Source organism: Bos mutus, chromosome 5 (assembly GCF_027580195.1).
Source record: "Bos mutus isolate GX-2022 chromosome 5, NWIPB_WYAK_1.1, whole genome shotgun sequence".
Classification (NCBI taxonomy): domain Eukaryota; kingdom Metazoa; phylum Chordata; class Mammalia; order Artiodactyla; family Bovidae; genus Bos; species Bos mutus.
Genome location: NC_091621.1, coordinates 15,253,244 through 15,265,675, shown reverse-complemented (window position 1 = coordinate 15,265,675; position 12,432 = coordinate 15,253,244). Strand labels below are relative to the sequence as shown.

The following is a 12,432-nucleotide window of genomic DNA, read 5'->3' as shown; positions in this document are numbered from 1 at the left end:
CACGTTATTGTACAGTATTCACTTTTCATTGCTCATCACAATTTGTTTTAAAAACAAGGTTTTGGAACTTCCCTGGTTGTCCATTGGGTAAGACTGCGCTTCCACTGCAAGGGGCACAGGTTCGATCCCTGGCCAGGGAAGTTCTGCATGCCTCCAAGTGTGGCCAAAAAAGAATACGGAACGTTTTCATTAGGGTTAGTAGAGAATCGCATGTGGAAATATAGCCAAGAAGGTAATGTTTTGGGGTTTTTTTTTCCACTTAACATATGTGGAACCCAAACAACAAAACAACCAAACTGGTGCAAATTATTTTCAATGTCTGATTTGGATTCTTTTAAAAAATCTCTTCACTGATTTGGATATTTTGAGTATGTCAGCTGTCTTCCCTCGTGGCATAACATTGATTGTTCTCAATGTCTTGATTGATTGCTATCAACCTCAACTGGCCTACCCAACCGTGGAGCATCCTCCAGCAAGAAATCTCCAGCTGAGATCTTTGCAAACCACTTTTGACACATTTCATCAATCACAGTGCCTTCTCCACACACAACACACATCTTTTTGCGTTTCAGTTGCATTTTTTTTTCTCTCGAAACAAGCAATATGCCAAAAGTGTTGCTTTCTTCTTTCATCTTAAATAGTAAAATGGCTACACAAAAATTAACCAATTTTGCTAAGTATTTTTAGTGCATGCTGATATGACAACTGTCACACTACAATCTAACAAAATTACTTCAAATGAAGTTAAAGAAAACTAAGCACTACTACAGACATCTTACATGAAACAAACCAAAGGAACTCTTTTGGAAACCCAATATTACAAGTGGAAAAAACTAAGTCAAAGTCTCACCCATGAAGATAAAATTCTCAAGTCCAAAATTCAGGATATTGGAGAAGTATGTCATTCCTGGGCAGTTAGGCCTTTGGTGTGCCTGCCTAGAACCCTAGGGTCGGATTCTTTTAAGAGGTGCAGTTTGGTTTCCCCGTTTTGTGCAAAATGTGAGTTGGAGAAACTGACAAACTACAGGTCCCAGGAATCTTAAAACCTGTAGCTACTAACAAAGTATCAGTGTGGTGATGTGGTGCTTCCTGGGAGATGTAGTTTCCCGGGTATTAAAACCAGGGATTCTCACTGGCTAGCCGCATTACCTTTCTTTTAGAAGGTCCGAGCCCACCTAGATTGGCGTGTGCGAGCCTGACCGCCTCCGCGCAAGACGTCAGGCTCTGACCCTGCTTCAAGCCACTCCTATTCTTCGGCTGACCTCTGATGGTCACGTGGAGCTCCTCGCCACGCAAGTCTGGGTCCTGCGATCCACCGGGGTCCTTGCTGTCTGGGAGCCACTCCTAAGCTGCCTGTTCGCGCGAGAGTTTGGAGGGGCGGGTTTGGGGTCGGTCTCCGGTGTGCGACGCGTACTGTAGCGCCTCTGAGCCCTGCTTAGGAATCCACTTAGGACTCGAGGAGCTGGCTCAGGCAGTCACCGGGGCACCCCGTGTCTGGAGCGCGCAGCAGCGCTCTGGAGAAGCCTGGACAGCCCCGCTCCCCCGCAGCCAGGTGCTAGGGTCGGGAGCTAAAGTGAGAGGTCGGCTGTCTTCCAGTGTCTGGGCCACGGCGGCGGCCCTGGGAGCAGAGGTGGGATGGATCCGAGTGGCACTGAGGGTCGGGGTTGGACTGGAGCGAAGGCAGTGGTGGGGTCTTTACAAAGGGGGCTGGTCCGCACGGAGGAATAGCTTATAGGCTGGAGGTGGGGATGCACCAGTCTTCGGTGCTGGGTCCAAATAGGCCCTAGTTATTTTGTGCTCTTCTCGCCAGTCAGCCACCTCGCTACCTCTTAGCCAGAATCAGCTACTCTCCTTGCCAGCAGCCCTTCTGTGCCTGTCATCCTTGCTTAATCCCAGCCACCAACCCATGACTGCCACATAGCCCTGTGATCCTAGGCAGCCACCGCTTAAGTACCAACATCTGAGGGCTCACCTGTCGACGTAGTATCTGGAACTAAGACCCAAGTCCCAAGCCTGCTCTCTCACACACTGCCCCGGGGCCTCCGGGACATCGAGCGCCGGAACAGAGGAGCCCCTTTGTGTCCAGGCCATTTCCTGGAAAGTAGAGCCAGATCACACTGAGGCCTTTGTAGGCTTGGGATGAGGGATGAGGAGGGGTGGTGGTGGCGGGGATTAGAGGCTGACTGGGTGTCGTGGCGGGCGGGGCGGGGCGGGGGAATGGAGTAGGCTTCTCACATCTATGCTTTAAACCCAGGTGGAGCATCCCCATTGCGTCAAAGATGAAAGGCTGGGGTTGGCTGGCCCTGCTTCTGGGAGCCCTCTTGGGAACTACCTGGGCCCGGAGGAGCCAGGATCTACACTGTGGAGGTAAAGGCACAGAAGAAGAAATGGGAGGAAGCAGGGTGGGATGGGGAAGATAGAGCCTTGGAGAGGATGGGATCCAAGGCCTGGGAGAAGGATGAGTGGAAGCCCCTAGGTTGATTCCTTTCTCCCCTTACCCCCTTGCATCAGCTTGCAGGGCTCTGGTGGATGAACTTGAGTGGGAAATTGCCCAGGTGGATCCCAAGAAGACCATTCAGATGGGCTCTTTCCGAATCAATCCAGATGGCAGCCAGTCAGTGGTGGAGGTAATTTGACTGTTCCCCCAAATAGCTCACTCTAACTTTGAATGAGAACTCAACTAATGAGATATCTAAAAGATTGGGCTGTTTCATTTGGAAGAGGCTGGAGGCTTGTATCCCATACATTTGCTTCCCTGGCTCCCTAATACAGCAGAAATCCTAATACTTTGTAGAAGTTGTAGAAGTTGTTACAACTTAGCGTGCATGCAACTGTCTGATGCTCTCCTTTTAAGGGCAGGTATTAGCCTCATTTTAATACCAAATAAATAAATAAATAAATAACCTTACAGCCATAAGAATTAAAGAAATTCAAAGGAAGAGAACACATAGTGACCAGGGTTAATCAAAGAGGTCATTTATCTATAATTTGGAAAGACACCTATTTTATTTTTTCCGCTTGTATAATGAGGTAAAATAAGATCACATATTTGAATGGACTTTGTTGTTGTTTAGTAGCTAAGTTGTATCTGACTCTTTGCGACCCCATGGACTGTGGCCCTCCACGCTCCTCTGTCCATGGGATTTCCCAGGCAAGAATACTGGAGTAGGTTGCCATTTCCTTCTCCAGGGAATCTTCCCCGACCCAGGGATTGAACCCAGGTCTCCTGCATTGGCAGGTAGATTCTTTACTGCTGAGCCACTAGGACTTCAGAATTACACAAATCATAATGGTTTTAAATTGGAGAAGGCTTTTTAGAGTAGGTTGTTCAAGATAGATTTGGAAGGAAAAGTAAGGGTATAAATTATTAATGTACAGAGGTAGAAGAATATGACCCAAGGCTGAGGACATTTCTAGGTGCCTTATGCTCGCTCAGAGGCCCACCTCACAGAGCTGCTAGAGGAAGTATGCGACCGGATGAAGGAGTATGGGGAACAGATCGACCCTTCCACGCACCGCAAGAACTATGTACGTGTCGTGGGCCGAAATGGAAAATCCAGTGAACTGGACCTACAGGGCATTCGAATTGATTCAGACATCAGTGGCACCCTCAAGTTCGCGGTGAGCTATGGGAATGGGTAGCTGATTCTTGAAAATTAGGGGAGTTATTGGAGAGCCCAAGTGGAAATTTGAGTTCATATCCTTCTCCTCCTCTCTGGAGGTGGAGACCAGAGGCTTCCCCTTGCTGGCTTCTCTCACTCCTTTCTCCCTTGGGTTGACAGTGTGAGAGCATTGTGGAGGAGTACGAGGATGAACTCATTGAATTCTTTTCCCGAGAGGCTGACAATGTTAAAGACAAACTTTGTAGTAAGCGAACAGGTAAGCTACGGTCACTTTACCTCCTGTCCTCACATCTCTGTGGAACCTGGCGCATTTTCTAGTGTGTGTCCCACTCCCTGTCCTCCAGCACCCCCCAACACCTCCTCCTCCAGCCTACTCTATGAAGTTAACTTAAGAGTTACTTATGGCTTAGGGACTTGGGTTGATCCTCTGCATTCTCTTCCTATCAGCTTTCAGAATTTGTGGCTCCCTCACCTGAGATACATCGAGGGGAGAGGATGATGGGAGAGTTTTATCATTTTAAAGTCTATTCGGGGGGGTGGGGGACTTCCCTGGTGGGCCAGTGGTTAGGACTCTGCACTTCCACTGCCGGGTCATGGATTGGATCCCTGGTCAGGAATTAAGACCCCACATGCCTTGAGGTGTGGAAGAAAAAAAAAAAAAAGCATATGATCTGAAAAATGGTGGTCAGTGTGTGTCAATTTGTTTTGGGGTATTTTCTTGATAGTGGCATATATCAGCGTGAGAGTGGCATTTTCTTTGAAACTGTCATGTGCTATTTGCAGATCTATGTGACCATGCCCTGCACATATCCCATGATGAGCTATGAACCACTGGAGCGGCTCAGACTGACAAGCTTGATGGATCACCCCCAGGAGGGGAAGAGGGTAGCGATGCCTTTTATATTATGTTTTTACTGAAATGAACTGAAAAAATATGAAACCAAAAGTATGAACTGTGTTGTCTTTTCATGCCCAGAATTGGCCCTTACATTATGCTTGAAAATAGGAGATTCCAGACAGGAAGAAAAAAAAGGGAAGGAAAGGAAAAGCTTTGGGAATTGTATAGAGCTAAGGTAGAAGGGCAGGAGGAGAAGGGGACGACAGAGGATGAGATGGCTGGATAGCATCACAGACTCAATGGACATGGGTTTGGGTGAACTCCGGGAGTTGGTGATGGACAGGGAGGCCTGGTGTGCTGCGGTTTATGGGGTCACAAAGAGTTGGACACGACTGAGTGACTGAACTGAACTGAAGGTAGAAGGAGCCTGAACCATAATTCTTTTGTCATCTGAAATTGCTGATGGACTAACAAACTGGATAAGCATTTATTCAGTGCTTACTCAATATAATGTGTTTAGAGTCTAATTATTGTGAGAAGAGGAACCTCTGTGTTTAAGCTAGGGAACATGAATAAGTGTATAGTAGTATAGGGCTTCCCTGGTGGCTCAGTGGTAAAGAATCCACCTACAGTGCAGGAGCTGCAGGAGATGTGGGTTCAATCCCTGAGTTGGGAAGATCGCCTGGAGAAGGGAATGGCAACCCACTCCAGTATTCTTGCCTGGAGAATCCCATGGACAGAGGAGCCTGGTGGGCTACAGTCCATAGGGTCGCAAAGAGTTGGACATGACTGAAGGGACTTAGCATGCATGCATGCATTCATGGTAGTATAGGATTCTAGAAATTAGTTGTATTCATACTGATGAAACATAAGATAGAGCGCAGTCCTAAAGGAAATGGATTATTTTATCTTCTGTACCCTTCCAGATGGAGGGATCAGCAAGAGCAGACAGGAAAGGGCAAATGGATGTGATCATCTCAGCTGACAAGTAAGGGCTTTGTCAGATAGGGAGAGATGAGGTAAGAAATGCTATTGAAGGAAAGGTCTTGCTTTCAGATTCCATGCCAACAGCAACATGTCATCTCCATCCCTAGCTATGGCCAATGTGGACTATAAGTACACTACAGTGTGGACTACACACACTTTCTGTGCGTAGAGATTCTGTCCTGGGACACAGGATGAAAATGTAAAGGATACTTCTTTGAGGAGCTTCTAAAACACCCTGATCCTAAAGTGGCTGTCTCAGGGTTTGGAATGGAACATCTGTCCCAGGGAGAAACACCTGTTACTAAGGTTTATTACATTTCAAAGACTTTTTAAAAATTATTTGGCTGTGCAGGGTCTTAGTTGTGGGAACTTTTACCTGCAGCATATGGGATCTAGTTCCCTGACCAGGGATTGAAACTGGGTACCTAGCATTGGGATTGCAGAGTCTTAGCCACTGGACCACCAGGGAAAGCCCCATTTCAAAGACTTTTTAAACTAAGCACTTTAGAATCTAAGGGCCCTTGGAGGTCATAGATACCCCCAAGGTCATCTTGCAGGTTCACTTCTGCAGATGAAGTAACTGATTTTACCGATAAAGAAACTGAGGCCCACAGAAACCACAGGTCCTCAAGTTCTGTATTTAGTGGCAAAACCGAATCTATAAGCTAATGTTCCCAAATGTCAACTGATCTAATATAGCTGTGAAGTAGCTTCTGTATTAAGTCTTTTTTTCCCCTCTTCATACCTTGCACTAAGCCTGGCACATGTTCAGCAAAGCTTTCTTGTACCAGAAATCCCTATGAAATCTAACTAGCTCAGAGCAAGCACCCTGATACTAGTTGACAACTAAATTCAGGGTCAAGTGCTAACTCTTTCTCTCATCAGTCATAAGAAATGTATCCTGTCAAATCACTTTTCTAGCTGTTACTACTAAGCGTTATGTCTTCTGTGATGCAGGTGAATAATGTTCACATGCTTCATTCCCCTATGAGTATCCCCAGGATTCTGTCCATCGTCTGCTTGCAGTCTGAAAAGTTCTTCCTCTTCCACCAGAAAGTTTCTCAGAAACATAAGTGAGAGTACTCTTATGGGGAACTCAAAACTCTTCTAATTTACACACAAAAAAGATATTTACAAATTTAAATAAATAAAACAAGTTACTTGTGATGTGCCTCATTAGTTTGTCAAGGTACAGCTGTTAAGAATGTTCCAGACCAAGAGTTTTTGCCACTGGGACACAGGCATGTGTCTCATATGGGAAAGAGTGGATCTTATCATCCTTGACTTGATCCTCAGAAGGTCAGGAGGATATATTTTGCTTATCTCTCAATTCGTACCACAGGTTAGCACAAGGAACCCATGAATTTTTCTGAACCTTTCTGGAGGCTACTAAAATTATTCTAGCCTAGTATTTGGTAGAGCATATACTCAACCCTGGCCTTCCCTGGTGGCTTAGACAGTAAACAATCTGCCTGCAATGTAGAAGACTGGGGTTTGATCCCCTGGGTTGGGAAGATCCCCTGGAGAAGGAAATGGCAACCCATTCCAGTATTCTTGCCTGGAGAATTCCATGGACAGAGGAACCTGGTAGGCTACAGTCCAGGGGGTCGCAAAAAGGGGTGGACACAACTGAGTGACTCACACTTTGACTTTTCACTTTCATACTCAACCTCATATTATATGGTTACACCCTAAATTTTACATGCCTTCTAAATGAGTTTATCAGAAAAATGTTAGCATTTAATGCAACATTCCCAAAGACAATGTGATAGCCTTGTTTCTTTTGTTTTTGGTTTGGTGAAGCTTACAGGATTTTAAGAAGACTCTTGAGAGCCCCTTGGACAGCAAGGAGATCTAACCAGTCCATCCTAAAGGAAATCAGTCCTGAATATTCATTGTAAGGACTGATGCTGAAGCTGAAACTCCAATACTTTGACCACCTGATGCGAAGAGCTGACTTATTTGAAAAGACCCTGATGCTGGGAAAGATTGAAGGTGAGAGGAGAAGAGGATGACAGAGAATGCGATGGTTAGATGGCATAACGAACTCAATGGATGAGTTTGAGTAAGCTCTGGGAGTTGGTGATGGACAGGGAAGTCTGGCATACTGCAGTCCATGGGGTCGTAAAGACTGAACTGAACTGATAATAGTTTTAGTTCCCCAAACAAACTCAGGTACTTGGCAGTGACTGGACTGCCAGGGAATTCCCAAAGACAGTGTTAAATGAGATCCAGGGTGACTAGGAAAATGTATTGTGTGAAAATCTAGTCTATGTTTTAGAGGATTTTTTTTTTTTTTGCTGTAAAAGGATTCTAAGCAGGAACAAAAATCCTTTAAATATAAGACAAAAATGAATAATAAGGGAAAAATAAATATTTTACTTATATAACACACTTATTTAATCTTTATAACTCTAAGAAATACTAGATATTACTCCCATTTTGCAGATGCAGAAAACAAGCTCAAAGAGGGTTGTGGTAGCCAAGGCTTCATCCCCAGTGATCACCTCATGCCTAGGCCAGTGGAGTCTTCATATAGTCCCTAGTGGCTCTGTAAAGTAGTACTTCTTTTATTTGTTTGAAAACTACCTTCAAGTTTGAATGCAAGCCCTCTGAATCTAATAATGTACAGTGAAAAAGCACTGTATCCACTTTTCAGCCTTTTTCCAGCCTGATTATTCCTTGTAAGAAGTCCATTCTATCCCCTTAGTCTTCTTAGGTGCTAAATGTTTGTCTCTCCTACCTTTATTACCTGTATACTGGGAAGGTCATCATTTATCATGTATTTCAGGTATGAGTGTACAAAGGTTTTACAGGATGAATGAGACTATAGTTCTTTATCTTTTTGTTTGTTTAGTTCCCCTACCAGGGATCAAACCCCTGCCCCCTGCATTGGAAGTGTGGAGTCCTAATTACTGAACCCCAGGGAATTCCCTATAGTTCTTATCTTTTAAAATATCTTTAAACATACCACTGAGCTAATGTGCCCAAGAGACAGTTAACAATGACTCAAAGTCCCCTTCCTGAGTTGCAGCTGATAATATACAGTCATCATCATATAAACAATACAGCTTAGTAGTTACAATACAGCTTCTGGAGTGAGGCCAACCTAGGTCTGAATTCCAGCAATGCCAATTATAAGCTATGATCCTGAGTGGGATACTTTATCTAAACCTTGGGTTCCTCCTATGTAAAGATACTACTATTACCTACATCCCTTAGAGTTGTGAGGATCAGTTAAGGTAATGCATGTGCCACATTTACACAGTATCTGGAAATAGTAAGCACTCAACAAATTTTAGTTATTACCTATTTAAGTAAAGAAGTTTGGTTTCAGTTCAGTTCAGTTGTTGATTTGTGTCCAACTCTTTGCGACCCCATGCACTGTAGTACACCAGGCTTCCCTGTCCATCACCAATTCCTGGAGCTTGCTCAAACTCGTCCATTGAGTCAGTGATGCCATCCAACCATCTCATCATCTGTTGTCCCTTCTCCTGCCTTCAATCTTCTCCAGCATCAGGGTCTTTTCCAATGAGTCAGTTCTTCCCATCAAGTGGCCAAAGTATTGGAGTTTCAGCTTTAGCATCAGTCCTACCAATGAATATTCAGGCCTGATTTCCTTTAGGATGGACTGGTTAGATCTCCTTGCAGACTCTTGAGGGACTTTCAAGAGTCTTCTTCAACACCACAGTTCAAAAGCATCAATTCTTCAGCACTTAGATTTCTTTATGGTCCACCTCTCACATCCATAAGTGACTACTGGAAAAACCATAGCTTTGACTATACAGACCTTTGTCGATAAAGTAATGTCTCTGCTTTTTAATATGCTGTCTAGGTTTGTCACAGCTTTTCTTCCAAGGAGGAAACATCTTTTAATTTCATGGCTGCAGTCACCATCTGCAATGATTTTTGGAGCCCAAGAAAATAAAGTCTGTCACTGTTTTCATTGTTTCTCATCTATTTTCCATGAAGTGATGGGACCAGATGCCATGATCTTAGTTTTTTGAAAGTTGAGTTTTAAGCCAACTTTTTTACTCCCCTTTTTCCCTTTCATCAAGAGGCTCTTTAGATCCTCTTTGCGTTCTGCCATAAGGGTGGTGTCATCTTCATATCTGAGGTTGTTGATATTTCTCCCTGCAATCTTGATTCCAGCTTATGCTTTATCCAGTCCAGCGTTTTTCATGATGTACTCTGTATATAAGTTAAATAAGCAGAGTGACGATATACAGCCTTGACGTAGTCCTTTCCCAATTTGGAACCAGTCTGTTGTTCTGTCTGGTCCTAACTGTTTCTTCTTAACCTGCATACAGATTTCTCAGGAGGCAGGTAAGGTGTTCTGGTATTCCCATATCTTTAAGAATTTTCCACAGTTTGTCATGATCCATACAGTCAAAGGCTTTAGCATAGTCAATGAAGCAGAAGTAGATGTTTTTCTGCAGTTTGGTTTACTGATGAATTTTTAGGGTGTATTTTTCTACTTATCCTTGGCCACCAGAGGGCACTATTGCCCTTGTCCATTTTAAAGAGGTCATTCCCAAGGTCAAGATGACCTCAATTCTGTCTTCTCTCCCTTGTCCCCTCCAGTTTTTCAGACATGTAGCTGTATTTGGACCTATAATTCACTTGGCTGCTTTATTCATGCTAATCCTTCTCCTTTAACTTTTTTCCCCACCTCCCCAGATCCCAGATAGCTTCAGAGAAAAGACTCTAAGCCAGTTACTGAAAAATACCATTCAGTCCCTTTGATCCCTGGGTTTTCCCATTGATCTTATAGCAATGGATGTCAGGACTGAACAACCTTAAAATAAGTCTGTTGCAGGAAGGTGGACTGTTTCCAGGGCCCAAAAAGTGTCTCTTGTCTAATATTCAGAAATGAATTGTCTGAGGAGACACACATGCTGACAAAGCAAGAGACTTTATTGGGATTGGGTACCTGGGTGGAGAGCAGTAGGGTAAGGGGACCCAGGAGAATTACTCTGCCACGTGGCTCAAAGTCTCAGGTTTTATGGTGATGGGGTTAGTTTCTGGCTTGTCTTTGGACAATCATTCTGACTCAGGGTTCATCTTGGTGGCACACGCATTGCTCAGCCAAGATGGATGCCAGCAAGAAGGATTCTGGGAGGTGGTAGGACATGTGGTGTCTCCTCTTAATCTTTCCTGAACTCTTCTGGTTGGTGATGGGCTTATTAGTTCCGTGTTCCTTAGTAGGACCTCCTGTCATAAAATAACTCACGCAAATAGTTACTATGGTGCCTGGCCAGGGTGGGCAGTTTCAGTCAGTGTGTTTCCCCTAACAAGTCCATAAAGGCCTCATGACACTAGGCTCCAGGACACTGTAAGTATTATTATTCCCCACCCTTCCTCTCATCATTAGAGTTCCAGAACAGGTTACCCTCATGGCCACTCAGTAATTATCCTTTTGGTAGACTCACCCTAAGAATGCCTTCTGTCTGTCCGGGCACTAGAGTTCAGTCCTCTGGTCTGCAGGCTAGTCTCTGTGGATGATTAACCAGAGAGAAGAAACTAGGTCAAACTATTCTAGGGTTAGGAGGAAATCCTCTGTGAGATGCTAAATTGGGAGCAAGTATTGATCAGTGGAGCTTTGAAGTCACTGAGGAGATAGCTAAGTTCAGTGCTCCTCTGGGGCACTATTTATGAAGTTCTTTCCTAGGATCTGATCCCCAAGCCAAAGAAGCATTGCTTGGTAGGTGTAAAGCTAAGTATAAAGAAATCTGGCAAGAGAAAATGACTTTTCTTTCTCTCTTTCCAAGTTCAAGCTATAAACTAGGTTCTTTATAAATGAGATCTAGCTAAACCTGGCTTAGATGGTACTGAGACCTCTGAACTTTGTTACTTCTATGTAAGGAGATAAAAGGACTGTTCATCTGGGTGTAGGTCTGTTCCTCTCTGCCCTTGGGTCAATGACAGTGATAGCTTATAGAGGTAGAAAGGTTCTAAGTTCTTGTCTACCCAGAATAATTAGTCAAGAATGATATAGAAGATCACTTCAGTGCCATGGTTCATTTAACGGTCTCTGGGGAGCACAGGATAAGCGTATATAGAAGACAGACAAATACGTGTAAAGGCCCAGAGGCCCTATGAGAGTAACAGGAGTGATGTAACAAAAAAGGAGGTGATTTTGGGTGAAGGGTTGTTCTGCAGCTCCTGATCTTTTGGTTATATGTGGTATGGACTGGTTGTGTGGGATTATGTGACTGGAGTGGCAATGAGACTAACGCCCAGGACCCAGAGGCTCTGGACCGCTCTGGAAGCCCTCACATTAAGGGGGCCTTTGTAGGAGTTGCTTTGTCTGATACTCGGATGGTAAGGAATCGGCCTGTGACGCAGGAGACCTGGGTTCTGATCCCCGGGTCAGGAGGATCCTCTGGAGGAGGGAATGCCAACCCACTCCATAATTCTTGCCTGGAGAATTCCATGGACAGAGGAGCCTGGCGGGCTATAGTCCATAGAGTCACAAAGAATAGGACACGACTAAGCAAATAATACTTCGTAAGACTTGGGTTTCCTAGCACTAATCACAGAACTGACAGCTGGCGAAGACCACCCGATATTCAGGTTCCTGCATTTGCTTTCCTTCTCCACATTTTGGGATCTGTTGGTATCTGTAATACCACGCCTTCTGCTTACCTCAAATGATTTCCAAGTAGCTAATTCTGGCATCATAGCCTGTGTCCACATGATGTCACCTCTATGGCCATTAAGTCATTAACCAATGACATTGATCAAGAAAGCATGCCAATGGAGTAGGATCAGTTGCCGTGATATTAAGGGGTTGGCTTCGGAGGACCTTTCAAAGGTCAAAGGCCTTGGAGCTTTTTTTTCTAACAGCCACCTTACAGTTAACCCTAAACGTGTTAAGGGCAAGGGGAAAAGCCTAAGAAGGAAGTTAACTGAGTTCTCAGGCACATACTTAACCACCTACACGCTTCTCCCCGCCCATCCACCCTCAATTAGCCCACCTGG

At 44.5% G+C, this 12,432-nt stretch overlaps 1 protein-coding gene across 2 annotated transcripts; it reads left to right on the top strand.

Annotated features, from left to right (window-relative positions):
• Positions 1 to 1,268: 1,268 nt before the first annotated feature.
• On the top strand, positions 1,269 to 4,569 carry CNPY2 (canopy FGF signaling regulator 2). Of its 2 annotated transcripts, none has more exons than XM_014480687.2 (6): positions 1,269 to 1,292; positions 2,255 to 2,367; positions 2,512 to 2,627; positions 3,418 to 3,621; positions 3,783 to 3,879; positions 4,407 to 4,569. In XM_014480687.2, the coding sequence occupies exons 2-6, from the start codon at positions 2,280 to 2,282 to the stop codon at positions 4,448 to 4,450; spliced, it is 549 nt and encodes a 182-aa protein (XP_014336173.2). In that variant the 5' UTR covers positions 1,269 to 1,292; positions 2,255 to 2,279; the 3' UTR covers positions 4,451 to 4,569. The 2 variants fall into 2 exon arrangements, with proteins under 2 accessions (XP_014336173.2, XP_005903494.2); XM_005903432.3 differs by lacking the exon at positions 1,269 to 1,292 and adding an exon at positions 1,311 to 1,630.
• The last annotated feature ends 7,863 nt before the right edge of the window (positions 4,570 to 12,432 follow it).

Excerpts from the sequence above, each read along its gene's own strand:
- CNPY2 (XM_014480687.2), top strand. The coding sequence starts at position 2,280 with ATGAAAGGCTGGGGTTGGCTGGCCCTGCTTCTGGGAGCCCTCTTGGGA. Across the intron at positions 3,622-3,782 it reads GTGGCACCCTCAAGTTCGCG|TGTGAGAGCATTGTGGAGGA; the intron begins GTGAGCTATGGG and ends TTGGGTTGACAG. Across the intron at positions 3,880-4,406 it reads ACTTTGTAGTAAGCGAACAG|ATCTATGTGACCATGCCCTG; the intron begins GTAAGCTACGGT and ends TGCTATTTGCAG.